Source organism: Aphelocoma coerulescens, chromosome 10, assembly GCF_041296385.1.
Source record: "Aphelocoma coerulescens isolate FSJ_1873_10779 chromosome 10, UR_Acoe_1.0, whole genome shotgun sequence".
In the NCBI taxonomy this organism is placed as follows: Eukaryota; Metazoa; Chordata; class Aves; order Passeriformes; family Corvidae; genus Aphelocoma; species Aphelocoma coerulescens.
Genome location: NC_091024.1, coordinates 21,142,188 through 21,167,285, shown reverse-complemented (window position 1 = coordinate 21,167,285; position 25,098 = coordinate 21,142,188). Strand labels below are relative to the sequence as shown.

Genomic DNA, 25,098 nt, shown 5'->3' with positions numbered 1-25,098 from the left:
GCAGGAGTCATTTCTGGGGGGAAAAATCAGTATGGGGCAATGTTGAAGTCATTTCACTTACCAGCTCACTTAATTCTTTCCATCTTTTTGGAACAAATCCTTCTCCCTCACAGGAGTAAATCTGAATTTACTCTTCAGAAACTGGTAAAACTAGTAGGTTCTCCCTATTTTCCACTTGTTAAGAGGTTTTCCATGATGTACAGAACGTGCCAGATCATTTCCTACTCCACATTACAGGGCAGAGCACATGGTGCTGTTGATAGAATATGCTTGCAGTGTAATAAAACATATAGAGGGACGTGTAGGGAAACTCCAAGATTCAACAATATAGTTTTGGTCTTCTTTGCCTAGTTTTTGGAAGTAGCTTCTCATACAGACAGGAGAGATCCTGAAGGCATTCAGTGGCCATTCCCTCCCAGGGAAGGAAGGAGCTTCCCAAAGGGCAGGTTATCATGTTCTCTAGAAGTTAATGCTGCCTTTCATGTGGACAAGGAGTGAAGAGGATGATCCTGTGAGCTGATATGATATGGGAATCACCTGTTTTCTGAAATGCTGAGGGTTGCTTTCATTAGCTGAGGATCACTTCTGGAACACCAGGTATTGGAAGTCAGCTTCCTCTTAGCACATCAGGGCCATGCACAAGACAGTAATGGGAGACACAGGCTCAGTACTAGTGAGGAGGGAATCATTAAATCCAGGTGCTGCTCTCACAGCCAGTGTGTCACAGACGGCCTTTATCCATCACATTTTGCACATGGAGACACCCCCGGCTCTGCTCTGCTCTCTCCCAGTGCTGGCAACTGTCCTGCTTCCAACAGGAGGTTGGATTCTGTCCCTCCCAGCCAACGCTGTGGTTGTGCTACCAGAGTGCACCCAGAAGAGTGCATGTGTTCTGAGTGATTCTGAACACCAAACTGGAGTTTTAAGACTCTTTCAGTGAAATATGCCTGCTCCCTGTCCAAAAAGCAAACAAGGACATAGGTTCAGCTTAGCTGGATTCAAAACTTAAAAAACAAAGTTCATGGCAGGGCTAGAAAATAAGGAAAAAATGGTAAATCAGTTCATTTGAAAATGTCAGATGGTTCAGACTCAGTTCTTCAGGGCCTCCCCATCAGGCAGAGGGCTCAGGAGTGAAACCAGGAGCACAGTTTGAAACAAAAGGGGTGAGTGAAGCCATCCCCTGTCAAGCTAATAGACCCAAGGTGACTCACAAGGAGATTCACACTGCTGACCTGCATTTGGGCACCTCTGCAGAGACTGGGGCACCTCTTTGGAAAGCAGAGGCAGGAGCAGGTCTGGTGTCACGGTGAAGTCTTGCAGACCAGGATTTTCTTGTTAATGGTGAGAAATTATTGATAGCACAGACTTTTCATGTTGTCCCAGGGTTCTCTCCTCTATCACAGATTATTTCAATGACTCTTTTGCCACTGTTACTAATTGCTTGAAATTAGGTCTCTAACATCATGTGGCAGTGGAGAAAAACACATCAAAAAAAGGAGGCTCCTTGAAACGCTTGAAGTTGCTTCTTATCTTCACAGTTTGGATAACCTTTTGCGTAACAAGCAACAATTTCAAATGTATTTGTCATATCACCCCCTCAAAGAGATAGAAGACACACTTTGAAATTACAGACCAGACTTCATGCGCAGGAGAAGAACTGACACGGTGTCACACAATAAGGAAGAGCTAATGTCTCTTTGATAAATCTGTCTTCATGGAGTTGGATTTTCTTGCCACAGTGTCAGGAGTAGTTGACGAGACAGACGTGTTATTAAGTGGTAAAAATAAACAGATGGAAGAGACAAGTGCGAGATTTCAGCTATGGCTTTCCAGAATGTCTCAGCAAAGAATAACCTCCTCATTTCCATTCCCTACTAGAGATGAAAGACAGGCAGTACTTACTCACCGTTGTGGAGAGCATTGACGCCTGACCACATGAGCAATGACTGCCTTGGGTCCTCCTGGGAACTGGGACCTATTTTTGACACCCAGCCCCTGTATCCTCCCTCTTCTCTCTGCCTCCCTCTTCCACAGAAGGGGCATCTCAGCCCTTCCCTCAGTGGAGGATGCAGCAGTTTGGCCAAGGCTGTGTTCCCAACCAAGAACAAGGACAGAGGACAGGCAGGCTGAAGATACAGTCACTGCAAGAGATCCTCACTCCAAGGCAGACATTGAGGGGCTGGAGCACGTCCAGAGCCAGGAGCAGAACTGGGGAAGGGGCTGGAGCACCAGGAGCAGCTGAGGGAGCTGGGGGAGCTTGGCCTGGAGAAAAGGAAGCTCAGGGGGGACCTCCTGCCTCTCCACAACTCCCTGACAGGAGGGTGCAGCCAGGTGGGGATTGAGTGGTGCTCTCAGGGAACAAGGGACAGAATGACAGGAAACTGCCTCAAGTTGTACCAGGGGAAGTTTAGATTGGATATTGGGGAAAAGTCCTTCACAGAAAAAGTGTTCAGGGACTGGCACAGGTTGCCCAGGGCAGTGGTGGAGTCACCATCCCTGGAAGTGTTCGAAAAAACCACGTGGATGTGGTGCTTGAGGACATGGTTTAGTGGTGGACTTGGCAACTGGACCAATGATCTTAGAGGGTTTCTCCAACCTCAGTAATTCCATGATCCTATGATTCTATAAGATGTTTCATCCCCTGGGAATGCAGTGGTAGAGCACCAGCTCCTGCAAATGTGACACTGAAAGAGAGTCAAGTGGTCTTACAGTGTTGTAGGAGTGCGGGAGCTGGCCTTGGCATCTGGGATCCTCACCACAGCAGGGCACAACACAAAGTCCTCTTTCCTGTAGAGCTGATGGTCAAGGGATGTTGCTGCCAGAGCTGGCTCATGTCCAGGCCGTTGGGCATTGCTGGAAGAGCAGAGGGTGGCTTCTGCTGTGTCACTGCAGCCACCTCCTGCCTGCCTGCCTTATGCTTCTGTGTCACTTCATATCAATTATAAAATATTAGATCAGATAAATACCTCTAACCTTTCTGGATGATAAGAAAAGATATTGTTCAGCCTCCTAAAATGCCTTGTTTTCACTGGAAAATGCTAATGGGATTATATAAAGGTTATTTCAGCCTCCTTTCAAGTCTGGAGACGTGGCAAAACAATCACGATGCCCTTTGTTTATGCCTTTTTAATGACTGCTTTTACCTTCAGGTAGTTGAGGCCTCTGCATCTTTTCAGGTGATCCTCTGGGGGGTCCTTGGACTGCTTTTTTGTGGAAACTTCCTGGGGAATGTAAATGTGCCTGTGAATTTAGAGGTCTGGAGGAGAGCTGGGGTGGTGGAGTACTCTGGAAGTCTGGCAAGGGTTTGATGTCCATGTTTTGATGCCCTTGTGTATTTTGCAGTGTGAGGGTCAGGAGCTGCACCCCCGGGTCCAACAAGTTCCTGCACTGTGTGTGTGCAGCAGTGCCTGCAGCAGTGCAGCCCTGGGACACTGCTCGTGTCCTTCCCTCGAGGCTCTGCCTGGGAGCCTGTGCCAGGCTGCACACAGGAGGAGCTCAGTGCGTGGCACCGTCCGTTCACAGCCTCCAGCCCAGAGGGACCTTTGCTGCACCGTGCAGGAGTGACGAGAGCGTAAGAAACACAGCTCATGACCCAGAGAAAGCTGCAGAAATTATGTTCCACTCACTCTGTCCTCTGGGAAGGACCTCCCAAACCCGTGATTTCCTCTAATTTTTTTGTTGTTACTGGTCTTTTCCCCAAGTTTTGATTTTCACTAAATCTTGTGTCCCAAGCAGCTCCAATGTTGTGCAGGGAGCTTGTGATGGCCTGATAACCTCCCTGCTTTCCAGAGCAAAGCAGAGCACCAGTTTAGCACCAGGGCAGCCTGCCATCACTTCTAACACCAGAAACAGCAGCAAAGAATTGGTTCTCAGCAGGGAACTCCACCCATGTCCCATCTAACTGGGCCTTGAACACTTGCAGGGATGGGGCAGCCACAGCTTCTCTGGGCAACCTGTGCCAGGGCCTTACCATCCTCACAAGGAAAAATCCTTCTAAGCATAGTTTGTTTGTGTTAATAGGTCGAGTAACTGGAAAGGAAGAAGAAATTGTTCCTGGACAGCAGAGGGCAGGTTAGCTGGGACAGCAGGTTCACAGCTTTCACAGCTGCTGCAGAAAGAGAAGGTGGTTGTCGCTGCCTGTGGAATACAAAAGCATTTAGCCAAGAGCAGAGGCAGAGAAGGTAGTGCATTCCTTGTGTTTGGTGGAGATACAAATGACATATCCCATTACTGAAAGTTGTAATTCTCTTTTTTGAGGTTATTTGGCAGGTGTCCCTGGAGGGTCAATGCCTGAGAGGTCAGAGACAGCACAGAGCAGCTCCTCTGGGAGGACAGTGTTCTCTTGCTGATGGGACTTTTTCATGCACGTTGGCTATGCAAATTCATAAGCACATTTGGGTTTCTCACCCAGTTTCAGTGAGACCATGTGAATCCTCCCAGACTGGGGGATTTCACGGTGTGAGGTGCACACAGCCTGTGTTGGTCATACCCGGATGAGCTGGGCAGTGATCCTGGCAATGTCTGCAAGACAGGATTTGGGGGGGGGCTGGGCTTGGCACGCTCCCTGCCAGGTTGGTTTGGATGGTCACTTTGGGAGCATGTGAAGGGCACAGAGTGAAAAGATTTGAGAGGACATTTGCTTTTCCTCTACAAGTGCCATTTGAGTAGTGTTTTTTTCTGGAGAGCTCCCAGTCAAAGGTGGTGTGGGAGAAGCAGTGGAGGTTCAGCAGGGGACCTTGTCTTTCCTCCGCAACAGTTTCAGCCGAACTCTCTTAAATGAGATTTAAGCACTCTCTCTGCAGCCCTTTCCAGTCACATCCTCACACCACTGGCATTGCTAAACCAATACCTTTGCTCTCTGTGCTGTTTTCCAAAGTTCCACTGCTGCCAAGTTTCTCACATCCTTTTAAAAACGTCTCTCTGGCATCTGTGTAAATTAGGGAAAATCTGCAATTTAATCACTAAGACACCATTTCCAGTTTGGAGATAGTTTTTCTCAGTGCACTGCTGGCATAATGGAGCCCCTGGAGTCCCTCCTGAGCCTGCTGAGAGCTGCTGAGAGCTGCTGCAGCCTCGTGGGTGCCCACCTGCACACAGCCTCCTATTGGCATCGCTGCTGGGCTCCCCCTGACACTGCCTGCCCTCAGTCTCCCTCTCCTGCAAGCCATGGAGTCACTGTGGCCCCACTGTGGTGGCCAAAATCACAAGAAGAAACAGAATGACCCACAGCTGTAACCATGGACGAAGGTCCAGCTCCACTGTGGGCAGAGAGAAGCCCCAGCCTGGGCTTGAATTTCAGTGAATCACAATCACAGAATGGTTTGAGTTGGAAAGCTCATCTTGTTCCACTCCCTGCCATGGACAGAGACACCTTCCACTATCCCAGGTTGCTCCAAGCCCTGTGCAACCTGGCCTTGGACACTTCTGGGGACCGGGCAACCTGTGCCAGGGCCTTAATTTTGGATACACACACTCCTTCAGCTCTTTTGTGCTATAGCTCTTGAATGAAGCATCTGCTGCTTGAGAAATGGTAAAGTCAAAGTTAATCACTTTGCATCAAAAGTGAGATCTCACCAGGAGGGTCCAGCTTCTGCACTGGTTGGGACAAGAATGCAATGGAGAGCACGAAAAAAACATGCTGAAAATTACAATCAATCTGGAAGGAAAAATTGAAGGATTTGGGGCAGAAGAGATTCATTGAAAGTATAAGATCAAGCCTTCCAAGTGGTCTGCATGCCTGTGTCTGTCAGGCTCTGGAGTTCCTTGGGTCATGGATGCTTTTCACTCCATGAGGCAAAGTAAATCCCTATTTAATGCTCACCCACTGCCATGATTTGGCACCAGCCCAGTCACCCCATTTCAGCTCCTCCTGCAGGACATTCAGAAACACATCGCAAACCCCCAGCACATCAGCAACCTCCAGTGGCTTCCTTCAGGGCACTTCAGTGGCTGGAACAAAAAGAGTGTCCCAGACACACACGGTCCCTGTGTCACGGGCAGAAATGCAGAAGCTCTTCCTGAGGTCCTTGTGTGATGCACATCCTTCTTGAGGAATGTGACATAGGGCAGTAGGACCAGAGGAAACGGCCTCAAGTTGCACCAGGGGAGGTTTAGGTTGGATATTAGGAGAGATTTCTTCACTGGACATTTTATGACATAGCAAGATGCTCCAGGAGAAGATGACACATGCTACCTCCCAAAGGGGCCAATTCTTTTATTACCTGTTTCCTTTCTACCTTAACCTACCTGTCTACCTGGGGGTTATAATTTTATCCTGTCTACCTCATTGTAATTTTATTCTTTGACTTCATCAATGCTTTAACAAGGCCCACTTAGCCCTTTCATAGGAAGAGGTTTTATGATCCACAATGCAATAAGGCTGCTTATTCATTCCTGGCTCCTCTCCACTATTTTCCCTGACAGGAAACACTGCTGTTTCCTGGTAGGCTGCAATGAGAGTGCTGAGCGCATTTCTCTGCTGTGCTGGCATGAGTCAATACGAGTTCAACCTTTGGAAAATTGTTTCTTGAAGGCCAGAGACATTTGTTTGTCCTATAGTTAAACATCTTTTGCTGACACATCAGAGCCACCGCAGCCCATAGCTCAGTGTCCTGAGTGACAGCCCAGCTTAACTGAGGGCCCCATGGATGTCTAACAGGATAAAAAAGGACATGAAAATGCTCTAATGTCCACAGTTAATGGGGTCAAAGGAGGCCCACAATTGAAAACTTCATTTTCAGGTCACTTTTGAATGTGCTATTACAGTGCTTTCTCAGTGCAATCCCTCGTGTTTTTAAGGCATAAAAAGAATTTTCTTCTTAACAAATCTTAACAACTGTTGTCTTTTTTTTTTTTTTCCTGAAAAGCCCATTTGTCACACCCCCTTATAGTTTCCTATCTTTTTTCCTTTCTTTCAAAGCTTGGTTTGAACAAAAAGTATTCAGAACCCTGCACTTCTTATGAGACCCTGTGCCCTGATGGGGCTTGGAGCAACCTGGTCTAGTGGAAGGTGTCCCTGCCCATGACAGGGGGTGGAGCAAAATGAGCTTTAAGGTCCTTCCAACCCAAACCATTCCATGATTCTATGAGTTTCTAACTTTTAGGAAATTGATATTGCATCTTATACTGCTTCTCAGGAGCTGCAGCCCTGCAACATGTGGCTGACGGCTGTGTCCTCTCCAGGGGAGTAATTCCTGCTGATTAATTCCAGCCTTTTCCTCAAGTAAGTCTTTCACAGGGGCATGGAGCTGTGTCCTGTGTGGTACCAGTATGGGCTGCCCCACTGGGCAGAGGATGCAGAACTAAAGGTGATACAAGGGCCAAAGGCAAGGCAGGAACAAGAGGCAGCACAGGAGGGAGAGAAGATGCAGGAAGCACAGGAGATGCAGGAGGAAGAGGAGGTGCAGGAGAAATAGGTAGAGGCAGAGGTGATGCAGGAGGCACAGGACATGTAGGATGCTGAAGCTGCACTGACTTGTCTACATTTATCCCCCTGCAGTAGATATGGGGGGCTCTGCCCTCGTGTGTGAAATAATGCAAGACAAAAAGTTGAAGGCAAGACGTTTGTGTTGACAAAATCCAAACCAAATTGAAAATTCAGTTTTTCCAAGATGCTGGTCTTTCCCTTGACAGAGAGCTTGGTGGAAGGATTACCCAGGGAATGAGAGCAGCAGAGTGCCCTGAAGCACACCCTGATTTGCTCGGGACACACATTGGGCACCATATGGGTGGATCCCAGCTCCTGATGCAAATGCATTAGTATGCCACTAGTCTGACATTAATATGACATTAGTATAGCAGGATGGAGGTCAGACACAGGGGATTTTATTACCTCACCTGTGGGATTCCTAGGAACTTGAAGGTTTGGAGAGCAAGAAGAAAAATCCTCTGGTTCCTAGTTATCCTCTTGTCCCTAGTTATGAAGAAAAGCCTCTGCCCCAGATTTGGAACGGTTTAAAATCCAGCTCCTCAGCACAGGCTTTGGGATAAAGCCTCAACATGTGCCACCCTGCCTGGGGCTGGACCCACCCCACTCGAGCCCAGCTGCAGAATAAATTGCTCAGATGCCTCACAGTCCCCGTGACCTTTTCATTATACCCCGGGGAGGATCAGCAGGGCTCCTGTGAGCACCTGGGAAAGTGCCAGAGGCCATTTCAACAGCCAGAAGCACAAAGAAAGGGGCTCAGGAATGTAAGGGCTGGGGCAGAAGTGGCACTGTTGGGGGGAAGGGGGTGCTGTCCACCAGAAGCCCTCATTTCTGAGCTATTTTATCCTTACTCAAGTACTGGAATTCGCTTCTGTACATGAGCCCCTTGTTTTGGGATTATGATGCCCTTAATCCTTGTTTGACACCTGGAAACATATTCTTATGTTCTCCTAAATGCCTCTCCTAGCTCTGTGTGACAATTTGAAGCAGAAGAATTTAATCTACTCACCTCTTCTTTTCCTGCCTTACCTTAAACATGGTCACTTTGGCTGCCTATTCCTCCTGTTGGGAAAAACATCCCACTCACCCCTCAGCTACACCCACACTGGTCTCGTGCCAGCATCTATCTCTCTTTTTGTGAGCATGCAAAGCAATTTCTTGAGTTTTCTTGGGGAGGTTTTTCAAGATACAACTTCCCTGATATTGCTTGGAGTGTGCTACTGGCAGTTTAAGACAGAGAACACTTATGGAATTATTTTTCCTGCAATTTTCTCAAGCTTTGTTTAAACATTTTACCAATGTTCAGGAGAGCTTCCAGGAGCAATGTCGGATGTAGCTCGATGCTGCTGGTCCCTCTACCCCAGCAGGTCTCCCTCCAACTGGATCCCACCTGGGAGCCAAGTACCTCGGTCTTCATTTTTGCCCACACAACCACTTGCCGGACTATGTGTAAGATGAACTTGCATCCTGGGGGCAGTTCTGGGCCCCTCTTGACAACAAAGACCTGGAGGGGCTGGAGCAGGTCCAGAGAAGGGAACAGAGCTGGGAAAGGGCTGGAGCAGCAGGAGCAGCTGAGGGAGCTGGGAAAGGGGCTCAGCCTGGAGCAAAGGAGGCTCAGGGGGACCTTGTGGCTCTGCACAAGTCCCTGACAGGAGGGGGCAGCCGGGGGGGTCGGGCTCTGCTCCCAGGATGACAAGAAGAAATGGCTTCGAGTTTCGTTAGGTTGGATATTAAGGAAATTTTCTTCACTGAAAGGATGTTCAGGCACTGGCACAGCTGCCCAGGGCAGCAGTGGAGTCCCCACTCCTGGAGGGATTTAAAACACAAATGGATGTGGCACCTGGGGACATGGTTTAGTGGTGAACATGGCAGTGCTGCATTAATGGTAGGACTCAATGATCTTAGAGGGCTCTTCCAGCCTAAGTGAGTCTATGATTCTATGACGAGGGATGATTCAAAGCTTAATTTCTTCTGTGAAGAGGTTTACAAGCCTGGATCAGTCCTCTTTGGTTCACAGAGCTGTCCCACTGACACCGCATGGGGCAGCTGGAGGCACAAAGGCCAGAACAGCTCAAGCCAGCCTTGTCACTCTGGGAAATGTATGGGGAAACCATGGTGTTCCCCGGCCACTGCAGGCCCAGGGCCAGGCCCAAGACTGCAGCCACAGGAAACATTGCTTCAGCAGAAGAGAATCTTGAGAAGGTTCTCTTGCCATAGGCTGGAGCGTGGGAGTGACTCCGTTTGGAGGCAGCTGGAGAAGGAGGGGGTCACTGTGAATCACACTCATGTTCAGTGGTCATGAGGAACCCCTCAGTCACGTCAGCTCTACTCGGGCAGAGCAACACGGAGCCCAGGGCTCTGCTGTTGGCACAGAGAATTGTGAAAAGGGTCTTTGCTTGCCCAGATCCTGGAGCGTGTCCTACTGCACCAGAGCCTGCAGTTCTCATGGGTGAAGAAAACTGGCTGTCTGAAGTTATTCTCCCAGTCTTCTGGTCGAGTAGTAGAACTGGTTTGGTATTGCACCAGAAAAAGCTGATAATGGCAACGTGCATCCTTGGCATTTCAGCAGGGTTTGGCTGCAACCTCTCTGCAAGAAATCCATCTAACTCATTCTCTTGGTTTGAAAGGCAGGTGTCTGCTAAGGAAGGCAGGAGCCTCCCTTGCAATGGCAGATGCGACCCCCCTTCCCTCTGAGTTATTATAATTTTGAAATCAAGGGGCTTTCAGGCAAAGATGTGGGAAATAGGAATAACAGTGCTTTACTATTCTATATCTGTATGTGTATAACCAGTCAAACAAACAGCAATAGCTATGGCAGTAACAGCAAACAATCCCAAACCCAGTCCCAGCCTTCTCGGCTGTCAGGCCCTTTCCCCTCGGGTGCAGTTCTGCTCTCAGCCAGCAGTGGCGCTGGCGGCTCCCGGTGAGCAGGGCAGGTGCGATGGTTCCCCCACGGCTGCAGGGGGCGCTCCGGAGCGAGCTCGGGGAGCACACGGCACTGACGGCCTGGGATCCCGGGAAGGGATGGAACAAAGATTTCAAAAACCCCCTGGGCAGCCGATCCCGATGTCCAGCTGGACCCTCGGGAACAGCAGGCTGGAACGGCAGGGACGAGCACAGATCCCAGAGGACAGACGAGATGTATCCAAACGGGGAACCCCCTGGAGGTCTGGGCAGGCAGGGCGAGCACGGCTACAGCGCAGTGATGGCTCGAAGCAGCAGCGGGGCAGGGCGGCCACAGCCCGGCTCCCAGCGGGGCAGGGAAGGCCGGCTTGGGATCCCGGGGCTTGACGAAGCAGCCTCCCTCTCCGTCCAAAACGCTGGGGACCAACTGTCCGCACACCCAGGTGAAACAAAAGAGTAGCCAGATGCGCAACACTTATGGGGAAAATTCCTTTAACAGAAAAAAATCCAGGAGAACTCCTAAAACCTCAACACTCATCATGTCTCCATCTGGAAATCTACCAAATTCCAACAAATGGGATTCAGAAGCACGCCATGGTATGAAACAGTCCTCCTCTATTAGGATGTTGCCACATTATGGTTCTTATTCCTGTTCCCAAACTTGCTGGGATACATGGCTTTGTTCTCTTAGATTTGACTGAGGAATTTAAGGTCAGGGCTCCATCACTGCAAGAGCATATTACAACCACTCCAAGTCATGCTGAGTGAGCATGGATGTGGAGTAGAGGTGGGTTTTTCTGTGTTCATGGTGGATCAGTGGTTGTATAGAGGGATCTTCATTGAAGAGATGCATTGGCTCATCCATATTTGTGTCCATAAGGAAAAAGAGAAAAAAAACACTTTGGGGCAATGAAGAGGGCAGGTCCAGGGAGTGAGGAAGACCAAAAAGCCAAAGTGATAGGTGTAAATGGTTTTACGTGTATACAGAAGACATCAGTGTAATTAATTACCCTGATTTAAGTTACACCACTTTTTGTGTGTGTGTGTAGATAATGCCAAAGGCTACACTGTTATCTTAGAGGAATGTTTGTGTCTGGGGATTTGTACTCACCCTGCCAATAACAAATCTTCCCTGGAGTTTCTGAAACATTAATTATAGTTTTGTAACGCACAAGTTTTGCAACCAGCTCAAGGTAATACCCTACAACACAAACCTCTGGCAGAAACAAATGAATGCTGATGTGAAAACTGACAGTTGCTTAGACATGAATGTTCAAGACTTTGTGATGTTTGTTATTATAAATAAAATGTCTCACTGTTCTTGCCAGCCCGCCTGACTCCATACACTTTTCAGCACATTAGCAGCTGGGAAGAACCATTTCCCCTAGCTAAAAAGCAAGCACTAACAACCCCAAGCAGGTTAAGAATTAAAGGTAAGGTCTCACATGCAGCTGGACATATCTTAAGAGTATTTCCAGGGGCTTCCCTCTCTGAGGTGCCACCAGCAGGTCCCACCGATGTTCCCTGCTCAGGCCTCAGTGCCTCCCACGTGCGGAGGGCTGCTCTGTACATCATCTCCTTAGATCCACACTTTTTGTCTTTTCCACATTAAATCACAAAATCCCAGACTGGTTTGGGTGGGAAGGGACCTTAAAGCTCATCCTGTTCCATGCCCCTGCCATGGACAGGGACACCTTCCACTAGACCCGGTTGCTCCAAAACCTGTCCAGCCTTGGACACTTCCAGAGATGGGGATTCCACAACCTTTACAAAACAAGCCTAGAGACAAATTTAAACTTTAAAAGGAAAACAAAGAGGAGGAAGATTTTTTTACTTCAGATTTGTCATATCACCACATTGGACTAAAAATAAGAAAAGGAATGTGATTTTTAGGTCATGCTGGAAGTCATAGACTCAGAGTGTTTTGTGTGTCTGCTGCCTTGAGGAAGGGACCCAGCCACTCCAGGGCTGTCTCTCCTCCTTGGCCATCTGCAGGATGGAGCTAAATTCCCATTTGCATTACATTTCTTAATTGTCACAATCCTGCAAATTACCGCAGCTTTTCTGCAAGCTACAACTTGTTCGGGACTGTGACTGCTCTTAGTAAATTGTGTAACAAATGTCAGCTCTCTTACTAGATACAACTTAGAGGTTTTCATAGACGTGCTACAATTACAGGTAACAGTTGCAATTTTGAAAATGTTTTCTTTTTGTGACTCCCTTTGTCCTTTTGCTCATTTTTGGAAACTGGCTATCGCCTCCAAAAGGAGAAAAGTGATGATACTGATTCAGAAATCAAGGATGTGAAGCTATATGTGTCAGTTAAGAAAAAAAGATTTTTTTTTTTTGCCCATGATGACAAAGAAAGAAATTAATATTTAACTAGATGAGAAACAAATGCAGTATGAGCAATGCTGTACAGCTGGTATTGGGGGCAGATGGTTAAAATGTCAGTTCATGGGAAGACAGCCTCAAGAAATACTGTTTATTTATCATGATAGGAATGTGCATACCCACACCTGGATCCAAAATGCCTCACAGCATCCCAGAGTATTTGAGGGTGGAAAAGAACTCCTGAGGTCATCTGGTCCAGCCTCAAGCCAGGCCAGCTAAAGCTGGCTGCTCAGAAAATCCAGACTACTTTTGAACAACTCCAAGGATGGAGACTCCACAGCCTCCCTGGGCAACCTGTGCCAGCGTGTGGTTACCGTCACAGGGAAAAAGTATTTCCTGATGTGGATCAGTGTGTGTGCCCATGGCCTCCAGTCCTGGCACTGGGCACCACTGGGAAGAACCTGGCTCTGTCCTCTTTGCACCCTCCCTGCAGGTACTTGCAGACGTTGATGAGCCCTCCCTGAGTCTGCTCTTCCATGGGATGAACAGCCCCAGCTCTCTCAACCTGTCCTTACAGGGGAGGTGCTTCAACCACTTCATCATCTCCATGGCAGCTCGCTGGACTCTCTCCAGTATGTCCATGTCTCTCTTATGCTGAGGAGCCCAGAACTGGACATGGGTGGAGGATAAACAATATCCACCACCCTCTCCTCTTCCCCTGAACTTGCCACAGAATTGGTTTGGCTTGGAAAGGGCCTTAAAGTTCATCCTGTTCCAGCGCCTGCCATGTGCAGGGACACTTTCCACTGTCTCAGGTTGCTCCAAGCCCTGTGTCCAACCTGGCCTTGGACACTTCCAGGAATGGGGAAGCCACAGCTTCTCTGGGCAGCCTGTCCCAAGGCCTCACTACCCTCACAGGGAAGAATGTCTGCCTAACCTCTAATCTAAATCCACCATTCTAGTAATTTTGATGCAGAAGGCATCAGGTTATCAGGGATGGAAGCCCTCTGTAACCTGTGCTGACAGATCCCAGACATCTCCTTGTCCTCGCTGTGTTTGGAAACGACTCCAGGGGTTATTGGCTCCGTCGCCTTCCCAGGGATCAGTGTGAGGCTCACCAGCCTGGAGCTCCACACATCTTTGCTCTCGCTTTTATGGGAGATCAGTGGGTCGGTCAGTGTAATTGTGAGCAAACTGCATCACGGTGGGTGTGGGACACAGCGAGGAAGGAGCTGAAGACACGGAGCGGGGACTGCAGCGGGAGCTGTTCCCGGGGCAGGTTTTGGTGAGGAAACCCAAGAACAGCGGGAGCGCGGGGCCCCGGCGGCATGAGGGGGCGGCGGGTCCAGGCCGGGCCCGTGGGCGCCTCTGTCAGGAGCCTCCCGGAGGGGGAGCGGCAGCGGGGCCCCGGGGTGGCGAGTCTCTGGGGAAGGGAAGGGAAGGGAAGGGAAGGGAAGGGAAGGGAAGGGAAGGGAAGGGAAGGGAAGGGAAGGGAAGGGAAGGGAAGGGAAGGGAAGGGAAGGGAAGGGAAGGGAAGGGAAGGGAGGGCGGTTCCGCCGCGCCCGGCCCGCCCCGGCCCGCCCCCGGCCCCGCCCGCCGCCGCCGCCGCCATGTTGCGGCCGTTGGTGCCCGGTGCGGGGTGAGGCCGCGCGGGCCCGGCGGGCCCAGAGGAGCCGCCTGCGTGGGTGAGTCCTGCCCGCCCGCCCGGGTCTGGCCGCGCCGGGCCCGCCCCTCCCGCTGCCCTCCGCCCTCCCGCGCTCCCTCCTTCCCGCCGGCCCCGCGGCCGGGCGGTGCTGCCGCCCCGCGGGCAGGGCGGGCGGCCCCGCCGCCGGCGCACCGAGCCCTGCGCGCCCGTACCGGCTCTTCCGGCCCGCAGGCCGCCGCCTCTCCCCGCTCCTCGGCTCCCGGCCCCGGCTCCGCTGCGGTGCCCGCGGCGGCCCGGCCCGGCCCAGCCCGGTCCAGCCCGGCCCGGCTCGGCTCGGCTCGGCTCGGCCCGGCCCGGCGGTGCCGGGACAAACTAAGTTCGGCGGGCGGCCCACGTGTGGCGGGGCCGGGCCGGGCCGGGCTGGGCTGGGCTCGGCTGTCAGCGCGGGGGGCGGCGGGTCCGGCCTTTGTCTCGGGTGGGGACGGCGTGGGCCGGGGGTGGTGTGTGTGGGTGAGTGTCTCTGTGTGTAGGGGTGCCATGGGCCGGACGAGTCCCCAGCCCAGCGGCCCCGTTCGCACCGAGAACCGCACCGGGCTCGTGAAACTTTCACGGGTGTTACAGCCCCGGGTCCCGCCTGCCACTGAGCCGCCCTCTGGTGTAGTCCTCCGCCAGCTGCGGCTGCCCCGTGCCTTCCCCGCAGCCCTGACAGCCCCTCCGCGGCTGCTTCCCCCATCCCTTGCCCTCCCCGCGCTTCCCGGCGCCTGCTATTCCTGCCTTCCCAAGGGATTCCCGTGGCATGCAGTCTCTTCATCCCCTCCCGGAGACACCAGCGCCGTGTGAGCAACCCTTGGCAGATGTTTTCCCTTGTACGCTGTTGTTTTGCAGAATTATCAATATTTAGTAATGGCAACGTACGTGATCAATCCCCACAGCAGGGGATTGGAGCTAGATGGTCATCAAGGTCCCTTCCACCCCAAGCCGTTCTATGATTAATTTCCTTGGTGTAACTGGGAAATTATGCTTTCATGCTTCACTATTAAATGGCAATCTCAAACCTCCTTCCTGGTTTGAAAGCTGCAGAGCATCTACTTCCAATCTCCAAAAGCCCCTGGGAATAGCACTGCTAGCAAAAGGTTTGTGTGAAGTGGGTGCAGGATGTGGATCCTGTGGTGCCTCTCCTTGACTTTGAAGCTAATCCATAGCACAACGCTCTGGGATTTCACATCCTTCCCCAGGGTTTTTTTGGATGGCTTGGAGCCTTCTAGGTTTCCAGAGTCCTGGAGAAATGTGCTATAGTGGGGCTGAGTTTGCACACTGAAATATACTCTTTACTTCATAAATCCTTCTTCTTTGCTGATTTTATTCACCTCTTCTACTGCTTTGCAAATCTTAGCCTCCACATTTTCCTTGGATCCCAAGCTTGGGTTCTTATTCCTTTGCACAAGAATGATGGAGTAAGGACAAAGTTCTTTATTTTCAGCTTTCCTCACAAGCTAGTTTACATAATTTCCCTTAGTATCTCTTTCCTGTTTGTTATCTGTGATGAGAGATAAACAGTGTTAAGTCAAAAGTTTAAATTTATGTTAATTAAAAATCACTTCTGTCGATAAAATACTTATTCTCTAGAATCTGGGTCAAAACTTGCTTTATTCTGAGAAGCTGTAGCTTTGGGTTTGATAAGCTTAAGATGCAATTTTGTGGATAAATACTTGGGTAGAGACTTGTGCCCTCATGATTGCAAAGACAGTAAATTCACATTTTATAAGACTCAAAGATGAACACCAATGCTTTCTGAAAAAGCAAGGTTTCTCCCAAGAGATCTTTTGAGATGCTGCAGATACCTGGGATTTATTTTGTCTTGCATTTTAAAACACAGGTGCAGAGAGGTGTTCCAGAGTGGGAAGGGGAAGATCAAGAGTGATTGGCAGGTTCATTTTTCTCTGTACGATACTCAAGCATGCCAGGTTATGGAATGAAGTGTCTTCCTTTCCGAAGGATTTGTGTGCCAGAAATTTTGGTGCCTAGCTCTCTCCCAGCTGGCACAAGGTTTCCCACCCAAAGGAATGGGAAGTTTCAGGTCCGTGCCTTTGCCAACTGCAGTAATCTGTGTTGTTTCCAAAGTCCTTATCAAGTGCTGGGGATGTGGAGTGTATGGATAATTTGGGCTTCCAGGGACTTCATGCCCAGCTGCACTTCCTTGAGGGACATGATTGTAAATTATTGCATAGCCCCCTGTGCATCTTCATATTTAGGGTTTAATTTAAGAACGAGTGTAAGCTCAGCCACAGCAAGCCACTCTTAAGCCAAGTACTCTCTGCAGTGTTTTGCAGTAGATTAACCAAAGCAGCACCTCTGGGACCTGTCTGAAGGAACGGCTGAGCTGAAGCTCAAAGACTGTGAGCTGTGTCCCTGTGCTCCACTCTGAAGTGATTTCTCCTGGCCCAGGAGTTGTTCCCCATTCCAGCAGCCTGGCCAGAAGGGTTGGGCTTTGTTTGGTTTGAGTGCGATGCCTGACAAACTTCTAAACCCATCTGTCAGTAATGACAGCAGCCTTAAAGCAGGGCCCTTTTGGGAAGGCATCAGATGGCTTCTCTCTCTCCCTCTGCCTTGTCCCATGGTCTTCCTCTCTGCCTGCACCTCTGCTCCCAGTTCTTCTCCATTGTCCTGGAATCCTGCCACCCTCTCAGTCTCCCTCTCTTGCTGCTGGCTTTGGCAGCGTTGCTGCAGCCCAAATTGAGTGTGGCAGGACTTACCTTGCCTGTGGATGCTCCTTGCCAAGCAGGAACTGGTGCCCTGCTAGTTCTGTTGACATGCTTTGGTTTTTTTTTCCCCTCCCCTACATACAGCATGCACCAGTTCACATAAATTTAAGGTTTGAATAAAACATATTAAAAGAATGGCTCATTAAATATTTGTGAAGTCTCTATATTGTACCAACTTGAAAATATTTTGGTTTAACAGTGGCAATCCGGTATCTCTGACAGAAGTGAACACAAATGTTCTAGTAATTCTGAGATGTCAGCTTTCATGCATCTCATCAGAGCTTGATTATTCCTGTTGTAGGTTGCTGTGTTGAGTGTTCCAAGTCCCCACTTCCTTTCTGAAGAGCTTAGAAAGAGAGAGCTGGCTGGGAACATGATTTCTTCTTACGATTTGGATATAGATCTTTATTCTATCTTTGGGTGGTTTTGCTTCACGTGTTTACCTAATTAAGGATTGCCCCTGTTTCAAATAACACTTCTTGGAGCTGTTGTATTGAAATATTTACTGAAGATTTCTATTATTTAAATTCCTTAGGGTAGGGAGCCATCTCACTTTTCAGGCCTGTGTCTCTTGGGCCAGCTGTTTGCCCCTGCCTTTCTTCCTTGAGGAAGGACTGAGTTCTTCAGATGTGACAATCTGTTGAGAAATAAGCAGCAATTGCTGCCTATTATCTCTACAAAAACCCTAGCCAAGCAAAAAAGCCCCTCTGCTAATGTACTTCAGAGTCTTCTGTTGATGATGGCTGGGTTTGGATTAGTAATGTACCTGACAGTTCAAAAAGATGTCCCCTGCATGAGCTCAGTGTCGTTTCAAAGGTCATGCTTGTACCAGCTCTGTTCTCGGGGATCCTGGATAAGGGGATGCTTGCTGTCTCCTACCATGCTGCTTGAAGCACCTCCGAGGGGCAGCTCTGCCCACATCCCGGGCTTTGGGCAGCTGTGATTTTTGTAACAGATTTTTGTCACATGTTGATGCACATGAATCTTACAAAGATTGTCCGTGGGGGGAATGTGCTTGACAGTATTTCTTCTGCTTTTAATTTTAGCTTTCATCATGGGGGACATGAAAACCCCCGACTTTGATGACCTCTTGGCTGCTTTTGACATCCCTGATCCGACTAGCCTGGATGCTAAGGAGACCATTCCATCAGCTGGGGAGGAGAGTGAGAATCACCTGAAGTCGTCAGGAATGTGCATCGATGAGAGTGTGTCCTTATCCCACTCTCTGCCTCCCTCTGATGCGCCTGTTGTGAGTGTGATAGTGAAGAACACAAGTCGCCAGGAGTCTTTTGAGGCAGACAAGGAGGGGAATCACCTTGGACCTGGTCTGTTACACAATGGGTTTCGTGGCTCCGATCTGCCAGCCGAGGCTCATGCTTTAGTCCATAATTATGGCAAGTTTGAGTCAACTTTTATTAATGGCGACAGCTCAAGAGGTTACTCTGATAAACTGGACCAGTGCAAGTCAGAGCCTTTGCCGACATTTAGTCAGTTTAGCCCCATTTCCAGCCCTGAACCAGAGGATGCATTCAAAGAGAACAGTATTGGGGATAAACCCAAACATGCCCAAACTCCCTATTTTCCACCGCCTTCAATATATATACCAACAGGGGCTTCAGTCCTAGATCATCTTAGGAAGGTGCCAGAGCCCGAATTAAGCATGTTTGATCAGTACTGTAAAAAGGAACAGAAGATGGAAATCCACTGCCAGCCGGAGAATAGGCTGGAAATGAGCAGGAGAGAGCAAGACAAAGCAGTGGAGAGGTTTGCGGAGTCAAGCAAGGACTTGGTAGATACCAACAGCTTTCTTGGAGAAGGTTTGGTGTTTGGAGACCTCCCTCACAATAATTTAGGAGACTGCAAGGGGTCTGTGCCTGAGCTAAACATGTCTTCATCAATACCACCTCGGCAGAGGCTAAAGCCAACTCATTCCAAGTTGTCGTCCTGCGTGGCAGCGTTAGTAGCTCTTCAGGCCAAAAAGGTTGCGTGTATTCCAAAAGGCGATCAGCCAAATTTTACCAAGGAACCTGGTCCTTTTAAAGACGGGATGAAGGGAAGTCCAAAAATGCCCAAGTCGCCAAAGAGTCCCCGAAGCCCCTTGGAGGCGGTGAGGAAAGCCAGCAAGCAGCCTGAGAGTCCTCGGAGCGTGTGCAGTGACAGCAGTGGGAAAGGCTCTCCTTCCATGGCAGCTGGCTCTCCGCCAGCTATTCCCAAAGTTAGAATAAAGACTATCAAGACATCTTCTGGTGAAATTAAAAGGACTGTAACTAGAATTTTGCCAGAAAATGATGAATTGGGCAAATCTTCAGAGGAGTCACCTGCAGAAACCTCTTCTGCTGAAGAGTTTATCAAGTCTTTCCCATCCCCTGATACTAGTGCAGTTATGGAAAGTGAGGCTGGCAGGAATTCAACCAAAAACGGGGCTGCTGTGGCTATCCAGCTGTCAAATGTAACGAGTCCTTACTCAGACAGTATGAAAATGGATATTGCAAGCAGCACGTGTACCGTGTCCTTATCTCCACTGCCAAACTGTGGCAGCGGTGCCATAAAAGTGGGGGTCAAGAGGCAGCAGCAGGGTACTGTGACGCAGCCATCCAACACGACCACCTCCAGCCTTCTTCCCAAAGCTGTGCACTTGGCAAATCTCAACTTGGTCCCCCACAGTGTTGCCGCTTCTGTTACAGCGAAGACATCGGCACAGAGGCGAAACCAGCCTCAGGTGACACAGATGTCAGTGCCACTGGTGCACCAAGTCAAGAAAGCTGCTCCTGTTGTCATGGAGGCATTCCATAAAGTGCTACACAGTGCCAATCCAGTGCCGATATATACTCCCAACCTTAGCCCCCCGCCTGACACTAGTATTAATTTACCTGCTTCTGGGTATTGTTGCCTGGAATGTGGGGACTCATTTGCCTTAGAGAAAAGCCTGACTCAACACTATAGTAGGCGAAGCGTTCACATTGAAGTCATGTGCACTCAGTGTTCAACTATGCTCCTTTTTTTTAATAAGTGTAGCTTGCTTAAACATGCACGAGATCATAAGAGCAAAGGGTTTATCATGCAGTGTTCTCAGCTGCTCATGAAACCAATTTCCATAGACCAAATGTTTTCACCTTCTCCTACAAGCTCTTCAGTCTCTCCATCTCCTCAGACTTTGCTCTCGTCCTCTCCTCCACCTAAGTCCACTGCTGCTTCAGGAGGCGGGGTAGGGATTTCTGCGAACACTCAGCCAGCCTTGCCTCTCTACACGGACCCTCAGAGGCTAATCCGTCATGGACTTAAGTGTTTGGAGTGTAACAAGCAGGAGCAGGATTACGCTTCTTTAGCAGCTCATTACCAGAGAACCTCAGAAGATAATGAGAGACTGGTAAGTCATCATTTTAATGTTATTAGTTAAATCTCTCTGAGTTTAAAGAGATTGTCCTCAAGGGGAAAAGTAGGCATGGTGGTGGCAAATGAGTTGCTCTGCCTAAAAAAGTGCTTGTGGGGAGGATTTGGAATGCACATGAGCCCAGACACATGTGCGTGAAGGGACGTTTGGTGGTGTTTGCTTGCCCTCTTTTTACCCTTTGCCAGTAAAAAGAGCAGAGTAAGGCGACTGTGGAGATCCTCGAGCATCAAAGAAAGGTGCTGGAGATGAAAGATCGCTTGGATGAGGCGTGCAAGAAAGCCGTAGGGGTGGATCTGTGGAGCGTTTCCTGAAACAGGTTTTTGTGCTGTAAGCATGGCTGGAGGAGATCTGATACAGTTTAATGTTGCCTTTGCTGGAACTGGTGCCAGAACCTTCCGTGTAACACGTCAGGTGCTATTGTTGCTGTTGGCGTGGTCATGTGTGTATTGGACAGGCCTGCTGTGGTACGTGGGGTGGGAGGGTGGTTCTGGCTGTTTTTGCCCTTTGGGTGGTACAGGGTGAGTGGGTACCATGATTGCGTAGGGGGGTTCAAGATCCTTGTTAGTGGCTTCCTGCCTTCCTCCTGTGCTGCCCTGCTCAGGTCTCCACTGCCTTTATGGACCTGGTTGGAATCCCTTAAATTAAACTCCAGATTAGGTTTCTCCTGATGAAGAGAAGAAGATGATTCTTCTTGATATTGTTGTGTACCAGGACCATATACTTTGTTTATGGCTTTTATTTTGGAAGACACAGTCTTGTTTAAGTGTTAACCAACCTGCAGTTCAAGAGGAGGAGGACTCCTTTCTCCTTATCTCTTTGGATGAGGTGAAAGCTTTCCAGGTTGGTATGGTGGCCAGCAGAGCTGGCTCCCTGTGCAAGGGCTTCACAAAATAGGACTCCATGCCATCATTTGGGAAGATGACCACATCTCTGCCATGGCTGTCAGAGCACCTGCACTCTCCAGAGCCTCCCTGTGCTGCTTGAATGGCTTGCAGGAGTATTGAGGTTGCTGTGGTCCCATTTAGATGCTTTGTTATCTTAAATTCATCAGCCACAAAACAAAAAAAAATAGATTATGGCTGAATGGTTTTGATGTCATAAAAATGGCGAGGCCAGAAGGGATCAGTGTGGCCATGTAATCAGGTTTCTTGCCCGAGGCAGGCCAGTGAGCACTGTGCTCTGTCAACACCTGAACTTATTTTTCAACTCTAATGCGTTTTTAGGAAATGTCGGCAGTCTGGCATTAAAAATTCCAGGAGAAGGGATACAGTGGCTGCTCCAAAGTGAGCTAAAATGTTAATCAGTGGCATTAAAAATGTACTTCCTATTTCTGTTGTGGGATTATCAATTCAAGAGCTCCTTAAAGAGGAAAAGAATGTGTGATAGTAAGTATTTTTAGCTTCTAATCAAATAATTTATTCTGTAACTTAACCAAGAATAGAATTTAAGCCTCTCACTTCAGGTAGTTCTGCTAGATGTGAGATTATTTTTGCAGTATTTTTCTGAAGAGAAGCATTGAAAAAAGAGGCTACCTTTGAGCTTCTGAAACCAGTTCCTCCGTTTGATCTTCCCATGCTTATAGTCCATGGGATGCATGCAGTGCTCTGGGAGTCCTTTTCCACTGTATCTGCTGTCCTCCAGGCTGCCTGGTGCTCCATGTTGTTCCCAGAACATCTGCTTCAATAAAGTTGTTATACTTCTGAGGAAATAAGCATTTGTGCCCCATGCCTGTAATTGTAAGTCTGGATTTAGCAGTAGCTGATGGAAACCATCCCACTGCCTTTTACCAGAGCCCAGGTGTTTGGTGTCACTGGGCTGAGAGGTAAAAGGATGTGTGAAATTCAGTGGTCTCATAGGGGTCCCTGGTTCTCTGAGCAGTCCAAAGGAAAAGGTAGGGATGACCTTCACATCACGTGTCCCACAGGGATAACACAGTGTAGCTTCCAGCAGTATCAAGGTCTGAGAAGCTGAAGGTTTTGCATATAGGGTATTAATGAATGTAATACTATTAATCATGGTGTGAGAAGGTCGCAGGTGAAGCTGTTGGAATGTGTGTCATAAACTCCTGGAATAGGAGAATTTGGCCACCCCTTTCCGAGATGATACCCTGACTCTGCATTAAGTTAATTCCTTGGGTTCTTTCTATTTTGGTCAGAAAAAAGAGAAATGTTGGTATGAGCAGGAGAGGATCAAGTGACTGATTTTAGAAACACTTTCTTACATGGTAGAAGGTGGTTGAAAACTCTGGTTTCCATCTCCAGATTTGTGCCAGGACACCTGTGTTTTGGGGCAGTGGTAAAAATTGGATGTAGAGAAATTCTTCCCTGTGATGGGGTGAGGCATGGGGTGTGCAGAGAAGCTGTGGCTGCCCCATCCCCATAAATGTTCAAGGTGAGGTTGGATGGGGCTTGGAGCATCCTGGTCTCGTGGAAGGTGTCCCTGCCCCTGGCAGGGGGTGGAACGAGATGGTCTTCATGCTCCCTTCCAACCCAAACCAGTCTGGGATTCTCTGACTCTCTGAAATTGCGTTGCTGAGGAAGGCATTGATGTAACACCTGTAGTGAACATATTGAGGTGCCCCTAGTAGTGGTTCAAAACCACTGTGTCCACAGGGCAGAAGGTGTTGATTTACATACTGGTACATCTAATTAAAACCACAGTCCACACCAGTCGTCATGCTTGATCCACAGCATGCTGCAGTGGTGGGACAATCTGTCAGAATGCAGAAGTAGTATTCATTGTTGTGGGCAAGCTTGGCTGTGAACCACATCCCTAGATCTCAAGAGACTATCTAGAGTTTGATCATAATTTTGTGCATTTGAGCAAAAACTGTGTATTTCTTCCTCCATACCTGATGTCTTTCTCACTGTATTGAAATGTTGGTTTAGAAGTGGTGGTATGGGATGCAATTGTCATAGTTTCCTAAAGATAGCAAAAAACTGCACTCTGATTGATAATTTGGAAATTTTTTGTATTTTTAAATTTCTTACTGAATCCCAGAATTCAGGCACAAGCTCTTTGCCATGCCGCATTGAGAAACTAGGAAGTACTGATACTTTCCACATAAAGACATGGCTTAATTTATGCCTTCTAAGGAGCTTCAAGAAGTAGCAGGGCAGGTCCCCATTGTATTATGGCCAAAAGCTTTTAATCTGTGACTATTCAGATGCTTGGTACCAGATTGTCCCTAACAATGAGAATTCTTGGAGAGGGTAGATGAATGTATAATAGAAAGAGGAACTTCAGCTGAAGGGAAAGGGTAAAAGCAATTTATCTGCAGCACCTGGGTTAGTACTAGAAGGTGGAGACCTGTGGAAAATAAGCCAGGTGATTTTTGATCAGTGTTCTTGGAAGCTTTTCTGTTAAATGATGCCAAATCTGGATGTACATCCAGTGTGACCATAACTTGAGAAACCAGACAGGCTTTGCATTGCTCAGTTATGGTGCTTTTAACCCAAAAACTGTTTTGGACATGGCTTTGGTGTGGCACCTTGCTAAGAAGGAAGGGTTGATCCAGGTTGTTGGAGAAAGGAAATAGCAGGAAAGAGACTTGTTTTTCAGTACGATGTTTTCGGTTACCCAGAAGCTGAAGGACGAGCACCCTGCGATAAGAGGCAGGAAGGATTGGATTGGAGAGGGGGAAGAGCCTAAGTTGGCTCTGCTCCATGAGAAAACTCATCATTAAGACTTTTCACTTTAACTGGAATTTCTTACCATGACTTTGTGAATTACTCTGACGTTTTCAGGTTTCCCAGAGCTGCTTGAAAGGGGATTGTTGGGTTTTCTCTTTCTTCTAGATGGTGGCTTGGGAAATACCTGGTGTTACATTCCTACATGGCTGCGGGTAAATCCCACATTAATAGGACGGATAAAGGGTAAATGACCTTCATAGGTGTGGCCAAAATGAGAATGACGTGGCTGGGTCACAGTTCCGTTGCAGGAAGGAAGGAAGAGAGGGATGTGGTCTGGACAGCAGGGAAAGGAGGAGATTTGGAGTAAGTGGGAGGAAGAGAGGGGGACAGTGATGTGGTTGAGAAGGCGCTGTGGTTTTCTAAAGGAAGGACCTTTAGAAAAATGATTGAGAGCTTGACCTTAGTGTTGTATTTTAAACATGTACATGATTGCAGTTGCTCAGAGTACAGCAGGGAAATCCTACCTGGTTTATTTTGGTACAGAATATTTGTAGGCAGCTCCTCCCAGCTGAATACCATGGTGGGATGGGATCTCCATGGCTTTCAGAAAAGATACAGGCTTGAATAATCCACTTCAGAAACAGTAAGAACTGGATTTATTAGATGTATGTTTTGAGTGCATCACCTTAATGGATCACAGTGACTTTGCCTTTTTTTGGCAACTAGTGAGGCCAATTCTGCAATTTTTGCTTGTGAATCAAGTTGCCCAATGCACCTGTGTACTGCATTTCCATTGCTGAGCTGCAAGAAGGAAGCAGTATGGGAATTTGAATAGCTGGGAGGTTGGATTTTGTTCAAACCAGAAGCTGTGCTCTATGTAGGCATTATGCTTGTCCAGATGTTGAAGAGGTGGTACCAGATGTTTTGTGTAACTTCAGGTCCATTTGGTCTGACACAGTGGTGTGCTCTAGAGCAAGATGTTTTTGGAGGGGTGGAAAGCTGTA

At 48.6% G+C, this 25,098-nt stretch overlaps 1 protein-coding gene across 2 annotated transcripts in view; it reads left to right on the top strand.

Annotated features, from left to right (window-relative positions):
• The first annotated feature begins 14,271 nt into the window (after positions 1-14,271).
• The window catches only part of ZNF592 (zinc finger protein 592), a 35,452-nt gene continuing 24,625 nt past the window's right edge, over positions 14,272-25,098 (top strand). For both annotated transcript variants that reach the window (XM_069025508.1, XM_069025509.1), the window contains exons 1-2: positions 14,272-14,349; positions 18,118-20,438. In XM_069025508.1, the coding sequence (XP_068881609.1) occupies positions 18,126-20,438 (2,313 nt within the window). In that variant the 5' untranslated portion in view covers positions 14,272-14,349; positions 18,118-18,125. The remainder of the gene's footprint in view (positions 14,350-18,117; positions 20,439-25,098) is intronic.